This window comes from Eptatretus burgeri, chromosome 5 (genome assembly GCF_056783735.1).
Source record: "Eptatretus burgeri isolate ZD-2024b chromosome 5, Ebu_testis_v1, whole genome shotgun sequence".
NCBI classification, from domain to species: domain Eukaryota; kingdom Metazoa; phylum Chordata; class Myxini; order Myxiniformes; family Myxinidae; genus Eptatretus; species Eptatretus burgeri.
The window spans coordinates 3,142,501-3,158,690 of record NC_140965.1 but is presented as its reverse complement, the minus strand read 5'-3'; the positions used below and the strand labels follow the sequence as shown (position 1 = coordinate 3,158,690).

Genomic DNA, 16,190 nt, shown 5'->3' with positions numbered 1-16,190 from the left:
ACGAGACTCCCTCGCTGAGAGAATCTGGTGAGCAGGATCAGCGTCAGGAAAACGAGCCACGTGTCCATACAGCCGCAGCTGACGCTCATGGACTATGCAGGTAACAAATCTCATCCGAGTCTCTCTCAGCAACCGCTCGTTGGACACAAAGTCCGACCAGCAATAGCCCAGGATTCTCCAAAGAGACCTGGTAGGAATCAAGTCCCCACACCCCATGATCTAGTGAATCCATGACTCCCCAGGCCTGACCCAGACGTCTGTTGACCTCTGGCTTACAGCGAGCAGAGACATGAATATCACTGCCAATGTAACTGAATCTCTCCACGACAACATCCTCACCACAAACAGGTACAGACAAGGTAGCAGCAAATGGTACAGTTTTAATCACGAATGAAGCACATTTTACTCAGTTGGGGAAGAGGTAACAAAAGACGCATGCGGACCACATCTTGAGTAATAGTCGATGGAAATCGGATCATGTTACAAAAAAATAATACAGGAACGGCTTCAGGAAAGCACGTAGCGTACGTGCTGACAGGCTTCATTAAACCTTACTAATTATTTTTATTTTGCATGTGATGAGATTTTTTGGGGGTCCCTCATCACGAGTAACACTTGACCCAAACAACGCCAATGGAAATCTGACACAACAAACCTGAACAGTGTGTAATCAACAGAGGAGTACAGGTCTGAGGTCTTAGGCCCACTAGAAAACCAAGATGGCAGCCATAGTATTTTGTGTGGGTGTCATGGTGGGTGGAGTCAAGCGACAAAAGTTGGGTGGGGTCCGGCAGCTGTCCGACCAATGGGTGCACATTTCAAAAAAAAAATCGACCCCCAACAAGAACCATAACAACAACAGAAACAACAACAACAACCATACAGAGCTCTTGTGGACCTGTGACATGTCACAGGTAAAAACAGTTGGCAATTTAAACTTCATACATACTCAAACGTTGATGGAAGAAGACCCGCCAGATGTTTCGAGTTGCTATTTCGACAGTTCCTCCCAAAGACGACAGCACAGACACTGAAGTTCTGGTTTTTGTCTGTTCGCAACTTTATGAGGGGGAACTCGGAAAGAAATGCATCTCTGCAGTTTCACAAGGGATTCCACGAGAGCTGGGCCAGACCCGATGCAAAGTTTAAATGAACCCGAACAAGCTGCATTTACCTTACCGGATAGCAGGATCCAATCGTACGTCCAAATACGTGAATATTCTTCTTATTCATGATTGGAAGAATTTCCAAGCTGTTAGTAACCACTGAAAAAAAGCTTCAACGTGCGTTTAATTGAAAGATTCACCAACATCGGTTTTCGTTATTGTATTTTAAAGCAGTTTCTGTATGGCGGAGTTTGCTTGCTTTAAAGACCATTTCCCCAACATGAACCACAATGGAGCAACCACTCGCTCACATAATATGAACCACACTGGTGTAACCACCCATCCCTGTAACATGAACCACACCACAACAACCACTCGCTTTGACAGCATGTATGCAAATAGAATGGCACTCGGTAGATCGTAGTATACCTCCGCCAGGCTGAACAGTTTACATTTTGTATCCCACTGATGGGTCGGATCTGGATCCGGACCTCAAGCGTGATCGTCTTGTCGTCACCTCACCAAATTTCGTCCGAATCCGTCCGTAACTTATTGATTTCTTCTATATGAATACACAACTTCTGTCCACCTTCTGTGGCAGAGGTAAAGATCACAACAACACAGAGAAGATTAGCCTGGCCATCTACGTATGGATGACAAAGCCAATGTGTGTAGCGTTCAAAAAGACTCTAAATTGTCGAAGTGAAAAAAAAAAGAAGTAGTTGGACTGCATTTAGGCAATCAGGGAGTGTAGAAGACTACAGATGATTCAAAAAGCAGAGAAATGACCTTTTTGGAAAGAAAAGTGGAAAGTAAACCTGGTGTTCGAGGACACGTTAGCTGCAAACCTGAGTTCAAATCCAAAAAGCTTCTGGAGACGAGTGAATCTCAAGGTGAAAGAGAAAAATGGAATTGGCAACCTTGAAAGAGATGATGGATCCAACTCAGATCGACCAAGGAAAGGCAAAGACATTGAAGACCCACTCCACCAGTGTTTCCATTGTTGAAGATATCCATGACCTGCCAATTAACTTACACCTCAACATGAAGGATCCGACTTGGAGGACATCGAGATAACGACCTGAGGGAACGAGGAAAAGCTGAGCAAATTAAGCGGCAACAAATCAGGTCCCGATGTTTTCCACCCACGACTGTCGAGGGAGACGGCGGATGCTATGGCCGAACCGCGAACACCAATCTCCACAAAATCTCGACACCGGCGAGCTCTTCCAAACCAATGGAAACTGGGAAACGTCATTCCAATTGATATAAACGGAATCCGGAAGAGTGCTGCAACCTCTGGTCCAGTCAGCCTCGTGTCTGTCATTGTAAAGACCACGGGGAGCTCGATACGTGATGCAATGATGACGCGCATGGTTGAGTACGGCATGCTTGTTTGATCATCAACATGCCTTCACATCATGAAGATCATGTGATAGTTACTTTGGTTGCTGGAAGAATGGACCGGGTTACTAGATGATGGGAAACCAGCAGACGTGCCTCACCTCGATTTCAGAAGAGCATTTGACAGCGTACGCCATGAACGGCTCCTCGGTAAGCTGGCAGCTTATGGAGTAACAGGGAAGACCTCAACATGGACAAGAGCCTTTCAGTCTAACACAAAACAAAGTGTTAATGTGAATGGGGCCACAACATCATGGCCACCAGTTTATAGCAGTATACCACAAGGTCGTTGGGGCCACAACATCATGGCCACCAGTTTATAGCAGTATACCACAAGGTCGTGCGCTGGGGCCAGTGTTATTCGTGACCTTCAGTAATGACGTCCCCAGTGAAATACAAGGTGCTGTCCACACATTTGCCGATGACACCGAGTTGGATGGCCCAGCAGGAAAAGGGACTCCAACAAGACCTGAATAGACTGGCAGAATGGTCTGAAAGATGGCAGCTACCTTTCACCAACAACAAAAATGCAAGTTTGTTCACATTGGTCATGGAAATGCACAAACTGTATTCCAAGTGGATGGAGTCGAACTGTAGGCCATAACCAGTAAGAAGGACCTGATCACCTGGGCATCACAATCGATAGTGAACATTACAATTGGCCCTTTGAACAAGCATTACAATTCCATGAACCGTGTCCACGGTGGTTAGCAAGGTGTGTACATGCTACTCGATGATGATGATGTACACAAGGACTTTCAACTCACTTAAGAGGGAGACTCTGCAACGACCGTTCAACACCTTGGTGAGGCCTCGCCCACCTCACCTCACCGAGAATACGGCAACACCCAGTGGAGCCGCCGCTTGAAGGTGATGGTCCTGAGGAGGGCAACGAAGCTGGTCCACAATGTTGGTGATGTCCTACAACAGCAAAGGCTAACAATCTTGAACACACGAACAAGAAAGAAGAAGAAGAAGAAGAATAAAGAAAGGACTGTGAATGGTTCATAAGATCATGCACGGAATCGTGAAAATAGAGCCAAACCACCTCTCTGCAACCAAATTAACAGCAACAACAGGGGAGTCCCTGAAATCATTGGTGGGGGGCAGGGTCTGCCTCCCGAAACCATTGGCGGGGGACAGGGTCTGCCCTCCCAAAACCATTGGCGGGGGACAGGGTCTGCCCTCCCAAAACCATTGGCGGGGGACAGGGTCTGCCTCCCGAAACCATTGGCGGGGGGCAGGGTCTGCCTCCCGAAACCATTGGCGGGGGGCAGGGTCTGCCTCCCGAAACCATTGGCGGGGGACAGGGTCTGCCCCCCGAAACCATTGGCGGGGGACAGGGTCTGCCTCCCGAAACCATTGGCGGGGGGCAGGGTCTGCCTCCCGAAACCATTGGCGGGGGGCAGGGTCTGCCTCCCGAAACCATTGGCGAGGGACAGGGTTTGCCCCCCGAAATCATTGGTGGGGGGCAGGGTTTGCCCCCCGAAATCATTGGTGGGGGGCAGGGTTTGCCCCCCGAAACCATTGGTGGGGGCAGGGTTTGCCCCCCGAAACCCGCACACACGCGAATCACAGACTTAGACTCATCGCACAAGTGACCGGAACCACAGGACACGACCTTCTATCCCGTGTAAACAATGATGATTAACCACAATCGTGTAATCACGGCTCCGATTTCAAACCACACCGGATAGGGACAACCTTCGACGGTCCTTGAACACAAGGACAGAACGACGAAGAACGAGCGAGGACGAAGAAGACGTTAAATACGAAGAAGAAGAAGAAGAAGAAGAAGAGCCGGTGAGGGTCGACGCTTCGGTAAAACCGCCAAACCGACCGGGAACAGCGACCGGACTCACGAACACCGATCACTCACATCACCAGGTTCATGCGGAATCACGACCAGGCCGGCGATTCACACGACAAGGATTTATTATAAACACGTGACACGACTTACAAGGCCAGCGTCACCATGAGGAAGGATGGATTGAAGAAGAAGAAGAAAAAAACAATTAAAAAATCTCATCCAACCTTCTACAGATTAAAACAACAACAACAACAACAACAACAACAACAACAACAACAACAACAACAACAACAACAACAACAACCGCGCTCGGGGATGGTGAGGGTCGTCACTGGGGATGGGGGGGGGACGAGGGTGAAAGGTGTTCGCACACGGTAATCTGTCGATCCATCGATCGGTAAATCATGGCTCCGCCATGGGGATGGGATCACGAGTTCCAAAGGACCGGCGGGCTTGTCTTACTCTCCATTGATGAGGGAAACGAGTTGGCCCATCAGTCCGGCTCGGCTCCTTGTGAGGGATGATTGGTCAGGGAGATGGGGACGGGAGAACGTTCACACTTGTGCAGGAAGTGTGCACAGATGACGTCACAGTACTGAACAACTTCCCAACAACACGTCGGTGGTTGTGAGATGTGAGCGTTGATTGGATGTGGGAAAAGAACAGGACAAGGGTCCAACAAACATCACACGACATTAACACTGATACACGAACACTGAGGACTCACATCACACGACAATAACACTGATACACGAACAGTGAAGACTCACAACACACTACATTAACACTGATACACGAACACTGAGGACTCACATCACACGACAATAACACTGATACACGAACACTGAGGACTCACATCACACTACAATAACACTGATACACGAACACTGAGGACTCACATCACACTACATTAACACTGATACACGAACACTGAGGACTCACATCACACGACAATAACACTGATACACGAACAGTGAAGACTCACATCACACTACATTAACACTGATACACGAACACTGAGGACTCACATCACACTACATTAACACTGATACACGAACACTGAGGACTCACATCACACGACAATAACACTGATACACGAACAGTGAAGACTCACAACACACTACAATAACACTGATACAAGAACACTGAGGACTCACATCACACTACAATAACACTGATACACGAACACTGAGGACTCACATCACACGACATTAACACTGATACACGAACACTGAGGACTCACATCACACTACATCAACACTGATACACGAACACTGAGGACTCACATCACACGACATTAACACTGATACACGAACACTGAGGACTCACATCACACTACATTAACACTGATACACGAACACTGAGGACTCACATCACACTACAATAACACTGATACACGAACACTGAGGACTCACATCTTGTTTTTTTTCTCTGGAAATCAGAACAAGGCTGCAAGGATGCATCATTGGCTGACGGTGTGGTTGTGCCCTTGATGCAGTGCCCTCTGTAGGTTAGGGCAGGAATTTGTTACAATCAGGGTGCCAGCAACAGCTCGCCAACTCTTCATGAAGGACACCGTGGGATCTTTAACTTCCATCAAGTAATTCCAGCAGACAGGCCACTTCGGTTCACGCCCATCCGATAGACGTCGTGGAGCCCCCCCCGGGACATTTGAGTCGTGGAGCCCCCCCCCGGGACATTTGAGTCGTGGAGCCCCCCCCCGGGACATTTGAGTCGTGGAGCCCCCCCCGGGACATTTGAGTCGTGGAGCCCCCCGGGACATTTGAGTCGTGGAGCCCCCGGGACATTTGAGTCGTGGAGCCCACCCCCCGGGACATTTGAGTCATGGAGCCCCCCGGGACATTTGAGTCGTGGAGCTCCCCCCCGGGACATTTGAGTCATGGAGCCCCCCCCCCGGGACATTTGAGTCGTGGAGCTTCCCCCCCCCTCAATATACACTTTTTCGCGGCCTCAAGGCCTCAAAATGGCTTTCAAGGCCAATGGCCAGGAGCTTAAAGAGGAACACAAATGCAAGTTTTTTTTTTCTTCTGACAACCATTGAAAATCATCACCGTCTAGTTTGACGGGAAAGAGATTTTGAATGTTTTTTGAGCCAATCACAAAGTGTCGATTTTCGATTTAGCCAATGATGTCACGGCTTGAACCCATCTTTATCCAAACAGAGGTTTACATCGAGAAACAGAGCATTTGGAGCTCGGATTCCGACACCAATTTCACCGTCATCAGCAACTCTGAAGATTCTCGGTTTGTTAGAACTGACCAGTGGGATTTTGAAGAAACGATCGGAGACAAAATTAGTGATGGCAACGCTTTTGGGGGCTTTGTGGAGCCGTATTGTTTCGAGCCTCGTGCGAGTGATTCAGACAAAGATGGCGGCCATGGAGGTGTTGGTGAAGATGAAAATGCCTCGCATGTTCACAACAGATTGGTAGCTTTTGTTTTTTTTTTCCATTCAATTGATAATTATTTACAAAGGATTTTGTATTAATTGATAAATCGGTTATACTACTCCAGCAGAAACACAGCACGGACACCGCCCAGGCACACTCAGACACAGCGGACAAAATGGGGCGACAAATGCTTTGTCCCACCGTCGCAGGCTGACCAGGTGTCTTGTGTGTCACGGGATCGTCCGGTTTCATACTTTCCCCCAACCCAATTTTGTATCTATTCTGAAAACCAATGAAAATCATCACTGTTTTTGTTTTTGTGCCATTTGTGTCTGTGGTCGTGTCGTGTCCGTGCCGTGTCGATGTCCTGCCCCGGTGGAGGGTGGAGTGATGCCAGCAGTGAGGGGGGAGGTGGTTTGGGGGTGGTTTTGATGGTTGGATCAGGGATTGTGGAGGAAGGGGTTCCGGGGGAGGGACTCTGAAAGTTTGAGCGTCCTCTGTGACATCCTTTCAGAGGGGTAGATGACCCATGCATACTTTCTCTCCACTAAAAATAGATGGTGGTTCATTTGATTTGTAGAAATTTGTGTTCATAATGGATAATTATTTTTCCAGTGATCTTGTGGTAACCGCCGGGCTATTACAACAGGTGTTTCACTCACCGCTCAAATTGTCCGTGTACATGTGCTGGGAGCTCGGAAGAGATGATCTTAGTTTTGAGCGATGGCTGTTTCATCCACTTCATCGTCTCTCTCAGTCGTGGTGGATAACCACAAGATCTCGCCATCTCGGTTGTTTCGTAATCGTGTTCTGTAATATGTTCCACCAAATCTCATACAACCACAAAGGACGTATCGACTCGACGTATTTCTAGAAAACCGAAAATTATTCACCGTTTGAGTTAAATCATACGGTGATGTAACCGGGAGACAGTGCGAATCTGGTGGTCGACTCCCGATTGTGACGTCACGGCTAACAATGAAAAAGAAGAAGATTCCAATTTTTAATCGCATAATTATCTACTTTATAAATCGGAAATTGGAAAAAAGACATCATATCTATTTTGGAGAGAATCAAATCAAGGGATATGTGAGCGTCGAAGTGGTCTGAGCATTTGGATTCCCCTTTAAAACCTTGTCTAGCTTCTGAAGTACTGACACAAAAAACTTGGGGCCTCCAGATGCTGTGGTTCGGCCATGAAAGAATAACGCAGAAACAAACAAACAAACAAGCAAGCACACACAAACACTTGAAAATATTTACAAGATTTCAACGTTTTCAATGCACAGAATGTGCCGGAACCCCTATGTAGTTTGTTGGGGTTTTTTTTTTTATCCTCGTGCAGCGCTGGATACCCCAACACAATAATGGGTCATCCGATCAAGATCAGGCTATTTACACTTCACCAAACCATGAAGAAGATTGATATTTAAAGATTAACGTGGGAGTGCACCGTGGCAGTGATGGGCCTAATAGCCCCATTTCCTTGTTTGAGATGAGTTTATTGATTTTCAGACGTACAAACACATACATACAGATCATTGCTTTGCAGGGGAGGTGGAGTTGCGCACATGGGTACCTTCAGCACGTATGCACAATCAGTGAACATTGGCCCCAGCCGTGTTTTTATTTATTTATTAATGATTTTCAGACCTACACAAACATACAGAAAATTTCCTTGTGGGGGGAGGAGGAGGAGGTGGGGGGGGGCGGATATCTTAAACCATTCCCAGATTCTGAAGTTCCTACACCCAAAATTTATGACAAAACTTGGTGGACAGGTTGGTTGTGTGACAAGAAAGAAGTGATCAGATTTTGTTTTAGGTCTGGATCCAGATCCGGCTTATCAGTGGTGGTACAAAATGTAAACTGTTCAGCCTGGTGGAAGTTTGCGCTCTACCGAGTGATGTTATAGTTTTCATTGCAAAGGTGCAAGTATCCATTGAGGAGCTGGGCATGTGGCTCATTGGGTGTCAGAACTTGGAGAGGGTCACCCTGTGCATTGGGAGCATGCTGGCCTGGAGCAGGCCATGGGCCCTAGGGGACGTCCAGATTTGTAGGCCCGGGAACCCTGAGAGTGCACTAGGCGAGAGCTAAAGAGGGTTTCCCCAGGATTCAGCGAGGAGCGGTAAAGCTCGACGGTGGCTCCGGCTTCCGGGGAGTGTCGCATTTGAGGTAGGCCTGCAGATGGAGCCACAAGACCCAGCCATGAAACTGTGCAAAGGCACAGATAGAAAATTGGAAGGCGAGGCCCAAACTTGGTAGAGCACCACCAGCACGAATGGTGGTGGGTGAATTTGGTTAAATAGTACATGGTAGAGGTGGGATAAAGTTAAAAAGATGTTTCTGGTGATGTTAGGATAGTAAGAGATGCTTCCACTTTGCAACATTGTTGATGTCTGCGGTCGCCAGAATTAAACGAAACAGGGTAATTGGATGTTGAGTGGACCCATTGCATCAGAAATTGTTAGTGGAGGGGTAGGCACACCCTACCCTCCCCCCCCCCCAAGCAGGATGATCTGCCGCCGAGCCTTGTGAGCCACACACAAGAAAACTAGATGCAGGTGGAGGCCATTCGGCCCGTCACACCTGCACAACATCAACATCATACCCATTTATCAACACATCAGAACAAGGAAAATGTTAAATGTATTTTTGTTCTGTGTGTGTTTTGGGGTTTTTGTAGTATATATATATATATATATATATATATATATATATATATATATATATATATATATATATATATATATATATATATATATATATATATTTATATATATATATATATATATATATATATATATATATATATATTTATGTACAATTAGTTATATTTCCTTCTTTTCAGAGGAAGGGGAATGGGCTTGGTTAGAAACACACATCAACCACACAACACCACTTGATGAGACCACCAACAGCACTCCGTACACAATAATCCACCAATGCTCAAACTACCCAAAAGTCCCATCAACATCCCCATACCCCTCTATCTCCATAACTACCAGGTATCTATCTAATTCCAATTTAAACTTATCTCCTGTTTCTGCTGCCACGACTTTTCCAGGGAGACCACTCCATGCATTAACTACTCCCTGAGTGAAAGTCCCCTACCTTACTACCGTCTTAACTCTCCTCTTATTTACTCTCAGGCTACGGCCCCTGGTTCTATCACTGTCTACTCTGTTGAACAATTCATCTTCACTTATTTTATCTCTACCTTTCATTATCTTAAACATCTCCATCATATATCCTCGTAATCACCTCCTTTCTAGTGTATAAAGCCCTATCTCCTTCAGCCGCTCTTCATAGCTGAGTCCAGCTTGGCCCTGAATCAATCCAGTAACCCTACACTCAACCCTCTCCATGGCATCTATATCCTTCCTGAATTGTGGTGACCAGAACTGCACACAATATTCTACATGTGGCCCTCACTACATTCCTGTACAACGTAAACACCACCTCTTTTGATTTATAATTGATCCCTCTCCTAATACAACCTAAAACCCTGTTTGCTTTACCTATAGCTGCCTAGTAGCACTATCCTCTCTGCTTTCACACCCCTTGTATCAATTACCACCCCCAGATCCTTCTCCTGTGTGACACGCTCCAAAATTACCCCTTACATCCTACAATCTCGATTTTCATTGGTCTTTCCCATCACCAACACCTTCCACTTGCTCAGGTGAAATTACATCTGCCAATCTTTTGCCCAATCCGTACAAGTATCAATACGTTCCTGAATCTGATCACCACCTCCTCGACCATGCACCTCACCTCCAAGCTTCATGTCACCTGCCAATTTGGAAAACTTACTCTTTACCCCATCATCAAAATCGTTGATGGAAATCCATACTAATAAATGACTCTGTGTGTGTGTGTGTGTGTGTGTGCGTGCGTGCGTGCGTGCGTGCGTGCGTGCGTGCGTGCGTGCGTGCGTGCGTGCGTGCGTGCGTGCGTGCGTGCGTGCGTGTGTGTGTGTGTGTGCGTGCATCAAGGTTTAACATGTTAGGGTGTGTGTGTGTGTTTGTGGTCAGGTCAGATTAGATCTGTGACCTGCTACAGGTATCATGTAAACCTGTACTAACCTGTTCCCTGGTCAGGTTAGCGGCGATTCAACCGTCTCCATCCACCAGGTTTTTTGGTGAGGAGGGTGTTTGGATATGGACACCCAGCAGGATTAAAAACAAAACCTGTAAAAGGAGCTCCTTGTGAGCCAACGGCCATCCATATCTCGTACCCAACTGTCTGCGGACGTCCTCCTGCAGTTGGGTGACTTATTAGGAGGTTGGTGGCAGGATTTGCATGAAAAGATGAATTTGTGTTTATCTATAAATGCGCATAAGAAATCGAGAAATTATTAGAATACACGAAGTCATCACTCTCCGGAAGCCCGTACGTTGTAACCCCAAATGGGGAACATGGCTGAGCTTCCCTTCCCCATCGGCCACGCCCACGCAACAACGCGTCTTGTCATTGGTTGGTAAATAAATGGCCATAACTTGCGAAGCACTTGTCCGATTAATATCAAACCTTGAAAAGGCACATCCTCAGGTCCCCAACAATATATCTGGCAAGTTTCAATTAGATCGGACGAGTGGTTGTTGAGAAACAGCGGTCACAGATACACACACACACACACACACACACACACACACACACACACACACACACACACACACACACACACACACACACACACACACACGCACACACACACACACACACACACACACACACACACACACAGACACACATTGCTGGAATTATAGATAGATTATGCAGCTTCAATGTCCTCCATTTTTGGATTCACAGAGACGGGCTCTTTCGACAGCATTTTCCAGAATAGCGGACAATAATTCCAGCTGCAGCCTTCGAATTCCTGCACAGATGTTATCCTTGATCTGCTGAATTGTTTGGGGCTTATTGATGTAAACACGCTCCTTTAGGTAACCCCCCCCCCCAAAAAAAATAATCGGGAGGCATCAAATCAGGAGAACGTGATGGCCAAGAAATTTCTGAATTTCGTGAAATTATTCGGTGTCCATGCTCTTTGGGTGAGAATGATTGATCGATGAAATTTAAAATAAAATTCCACCATTTTGGTTCTTTGTTCAGTTGTGAATTTTTCCATTGATAATTTCCAAATATTAATCTAAATTCCGAAAAGAAAAGAAAAATAAATTATTAAAAAAAAAATGTTATTTAATTTCTAAATCAATTGGTGACTTTTTGGACACCCTGTATTTTCATCCTATCTGTCTGTCTGTTTGTTTGTTTGTTACTTGCAAAATCGAAGATTTTCCAAGTACTGTATATTGGTTAGTTGATTTTGTTATTCTGTCTGTTTGTTTGTCTGTCCGTCTGTCTGTCGCCTGCAGGTTACAATTTAAAACTGATCTTCACAAAACTTCACTACCTAGTAGAGTTTGTCATATGGAAGAAGCCTTTTGTTTTTGTGGTCAAAAGGTCAACATAGGCCAAAGGTCAACAACTTCAGTGGGATTTCTAAAATCCTCAATTTTTATCCGATTGAGTTGAAATTCGAAGAGGATATATATTTCAGGTCACTCAATCCAACCACCAATTATTTTGGAGAGGTCCACATGAACCAAAAGGTAAACATAGATCAATAACTGAAGTGGTATTTCTAAAATTCTCAGTTTTCATCCATCAGACTTGAAATTTGAAGAGAATTTATATATCAGGTCACTAAATTCAACTAGACAATTATTTTGAGGTTAACAGACCAAAAGGTCAACATAGGCCCAAGGACAACAACTAAGGAGGTCAGGTCAGGTATGGGAGCATGCACCGGAGCAGCGCGTCGCTGCGTCCACTTCCACCAGCACTCCAGGGGCCTCTGTCTGGCCATCCCCCAGGCAGATGCCTGGCCCATTCCCATCTCCTCGAGATGCTGATCGATCTTCTGCAACCATGAGGAACGTGGTCGGCCAATTGGCCTCCTCCACTCAAGAGGCTCACTCGCTGAGAGAATCTGGTGAGCAGGATCAGCGTCAGGAAAACGAGCCACATATTCATACAGCCACAGCTGACGCTCACGGACTGCGCAGGTAACAAATCTCATTTGAGTCTCTCAGCAACCGTTCGATGGACAAAAAGTCCGACCAGCGATAACCAAGGATTCTCCAAAGAGACCTGGTTCCAAAGAAATTAAGTCTCCATCTCAGATCCCTGGTCAGACTCCAAGTCTCACATCCATAGAGCAAACTGGAAGCGTCCTCCGCAGAGGTACCGGCAGCGCCACACCAATGATCCAGTGAATCCGTGACTCCCCAGGTCTGACCCAGACATCTGTTGACCTCTGGCTCACAGACAGCAGAGACATGAATATCACTGACAAGCTCAGTGAATCTCTCCGTGACCTCAACAAAATCACCACAAACAGGCACAGACAGGACAGCAACATGCAATATGTCATCGAAAGACTGGATCTTATATTAGTTTTTACCCAGGAAACACGTAATCCCAGTGGCTCCAGCTCCTCGAGGGCCCCAAAAGGATATCTAAAGTCTCCGCAAAGATGACTGCATCATCTGCGAAATCAAGGTCAGAGATCTTGACATTCCCAAACGATGCACCGCAACTTGATCTCTCCAACATCCTCCTGAGAATCCAGTCAACACAAGTGCTGAAAAGTGTGGGAGCCAGTACCCTCCCCTGAGAAACTCCAGGAACAACTGGAAAGAAGTCAGAGATGGTACCACCACATCTCACAGCACCCTCAGTACCAGAGTAGAGTTCAGACATTAGATCGATCAGTTTTGGTGGCACCCCATGAAGACCAACAATCCTCCAGGGGGCATCCCGATTCACTGAATCAAACGCTTTACAGAAATCAACATAGGCTGGAGCAGTTCCTGCTCAAACTCTCACCTGCGTTCGGTGAGGACCTGAAAAGCAAGGACACGGTCAATCGTGGCCCACTTTGGTCTAAAGCCTGACTGCTTGGGACGCTGGTGCTCAAGCAGATGGTGGCGAACCCTGTCGCAAATTATCCGAGCAAAGACCTTGCCTGGCACTGAGAGCAGTGTCACCCCTCTGTAATTGTTGCAGTCTTGGCGATCACCCTTCCCTTTCCAGAGAGGGACAACAAGGCCCCCCTTCTAGTCAGTTGGGATGATGCCTGTGTTCCAGACAGAGCACAGAACTGCATTAAACGACATGAATACAGCATTTCCACCAGCCTTGAGAAGTTCGGCATGGATGACACAGATCCCTGGAGCTTCACCCCATTTCAACCGGTTCACCGCAGCCTGTGTTTCCACAAATGAAGGTGGACCACAGTTGATTGGAGGGTCAGCAATAGGGATTGTAACACACCTGATGTCCAACTCGACAGCTGGTGGATCAGCTTGGTACAGCCACTCAAACCAACCGGCCCAACAGGCCTTCATTTCGAACTCCTCTGTCAGGAGCCCCCCACCCTCCGCTCTAACTGCAGTACACCGAGGGATGGGCTTGGATGAATGCAATGAGCGAATTCCCTTGTAAGCAGGACAAGAATCAGTTGATCACAGGTGATGCTCTACCCCCCTCACAGATTCCTCACACATAGACCTCCTTGTCCACCCTTAGTGCATGTACAGTTTTACGCCTCAGCTCCCTGAACAGCTCTGCTCTGCCATTCAGCCTGGCCCTGCGACTCTGGGCAATGGTATCCAGTGTCCCTTGAGAGACCAAATTCTTCTTCGCCATCTGGTGAGTTCCAAGACATTCACCGGCAACATCAAGGACGGTGGTCTTGAAGGTACTCCACAACTCTTCAGGACCCCCAAAGCATCCAGACCCCCCAAATATCTACTCAGCCTGTTCGCAAGCTCCTCAGCTACCGTCTCATCCTTGAGCTTGCCAACATCCAGCCTAAGCTAGGATGGTACCATTCTCCTGGATTGAAGCTGCAACTTAAGAGTTGCTACAACAAGCCTGTGGTATGTATTGAGGAACTAAGCACTCCGGTAGACCGTGCAGTTCTGGATCGTCCTCCAGTAACCATCAACAAGCACATGATCAATCTACTTCACCACACCACCAGCGTTGGAATACCAAGTCCACCGATGAGCTTGCAGGTGCTGAAACTATGAACCGGCCACACTTAGTCCATGACTTCTTGCAAAGTCAATTAATTTAGTGCTATTCTGGTTCATAGTTTCAGACCCATGGGGCCCAACACACATCTCATAACCACCTCTCTCAGTTCCAGTCGATGCACTAACATCCCCCAAGACTAGAAGAGTATCTCGCCTGGTGCACTGATCAACCACAGACTCGAGCATGAATGCGTCCTTCACGGTGAGATCACTCCCCTCAGTCGAAGCGTATACAAAAGAGATCAGGTACTGAGATTTCTAGTGTATAAAGCCCTATCTCATTCAGCCGCTCCTCATAGCTGAGGCCAGCTTGGCCCTGAATCAATCCAGTAGCCCTGCACTGAACCCTCTCCATGGCATCTATATCCTTCCTGAATTGTGGTGACCAGAACTGCACACAATATTCTACATGTGACCCTCACTACATTCCTCTGCAACGTAAACACCACCTCTTTTGATTTATAATTGATCCCTCTCCTAATACAACCTAAAACCCTGTTTGCTTTACCTATAGCTGCCTGGTAGCATTATCCTCTCTGCTTTCATACCGCTTGTATCAATTACCACCCCCAGATCCTTCTCCTGTGTGACACGCTCCAAAATTACCCCTTACATCCGATAATCTCGATTTTCATTGTTCTTTCCCATCCCCAACACCTTCCACTTGCTCAGGTGAAATTACATCTGCCAATCTTTTGCCCAATCCGTACAAGAATCAATACGTTCCTGAATCTTAACACCACCTCCTCTACCATGCACCTCACCTCCAAGCTTTATATCAGCTGCCAATTTAGAAAACTTACTCTTTACCCCATCATCATAATCGTTGATGTAAATCCATACTAATAAATGACTGTGTGTGTGTGTGTGTGTGTGTGTGTGTGTGTGTGTGTGTGTGTGTGTGTGTGTGCATCAAGGATTAACGTGTTAGGGTGTGTTTGTGTTTGTGGTCAGGTCAGATTAGATCTGTGACCTGCTACAGGTATCAAGTAAACCTGTACTAACCTGTTCCCTGGTCAGGTTAGCGGTGATTCAACCGTCTCCATCCACCAGGTTTTTTGGTGAGGAGGGTGTTTGGATATGGACACCCAGCAGGATTAAAAACAAAACCTGTCAAAGGGCAGAGGAGCTCCTTGTGAGCCAACGGCCATCCATATCTCACACCCAACTGTGTCTGCGGACGTCCTCCTGCAGTTGGGTGACTTCTTATTAGGAGGTTGGTGGCAGGATTTGCACTCCGGCCACCGTAAAACCCTTCATTTCGCAAAAGGTATGACAAAGAAATCTGAAAACCCATTCGGTGAGAGTACCTCCTGTGCAGCTTCCAAAAGCAGGGCAGATCACCGGA

At 46.8% G+C, this 16,190-nt stretch overlaps 1 protein-coding gene across 7 annotated transcripts in view; it reads right to left on the bottom strand.

The window, feature by feature from the left end:
* Positions 1-4,936, bottom strand: part of LOC147025713 (uncharacterized) — an 86,812-nt gene extending 81,876 nt beyond the window's left edge. The window contains exon 1 of one of the 7 annotated variants that reach the window (XM_085880392.1): positions 4,783-4,936. In XM_085880392.1, the coding sequence (XP_085736518.1) occupies positions 4,783-4,789 (7 nt within the window). In that variant the 5' untranslated portion in view covers positions 4,790-4,936. Of the gene's footprint in view, positions 1-3,277; positions 3,431-4,389; positions 4,490-4,782 lie in introns of those variants that run through there. The other 6 variants (XM_085880396.1, XM_085880394.1, XM_085880395.1 and 3 more) reach the window with 6 other exon arrangements.
* Between the last annotated feature and the right edge of the window lie 11,254 nt (positions 4,937-16,190).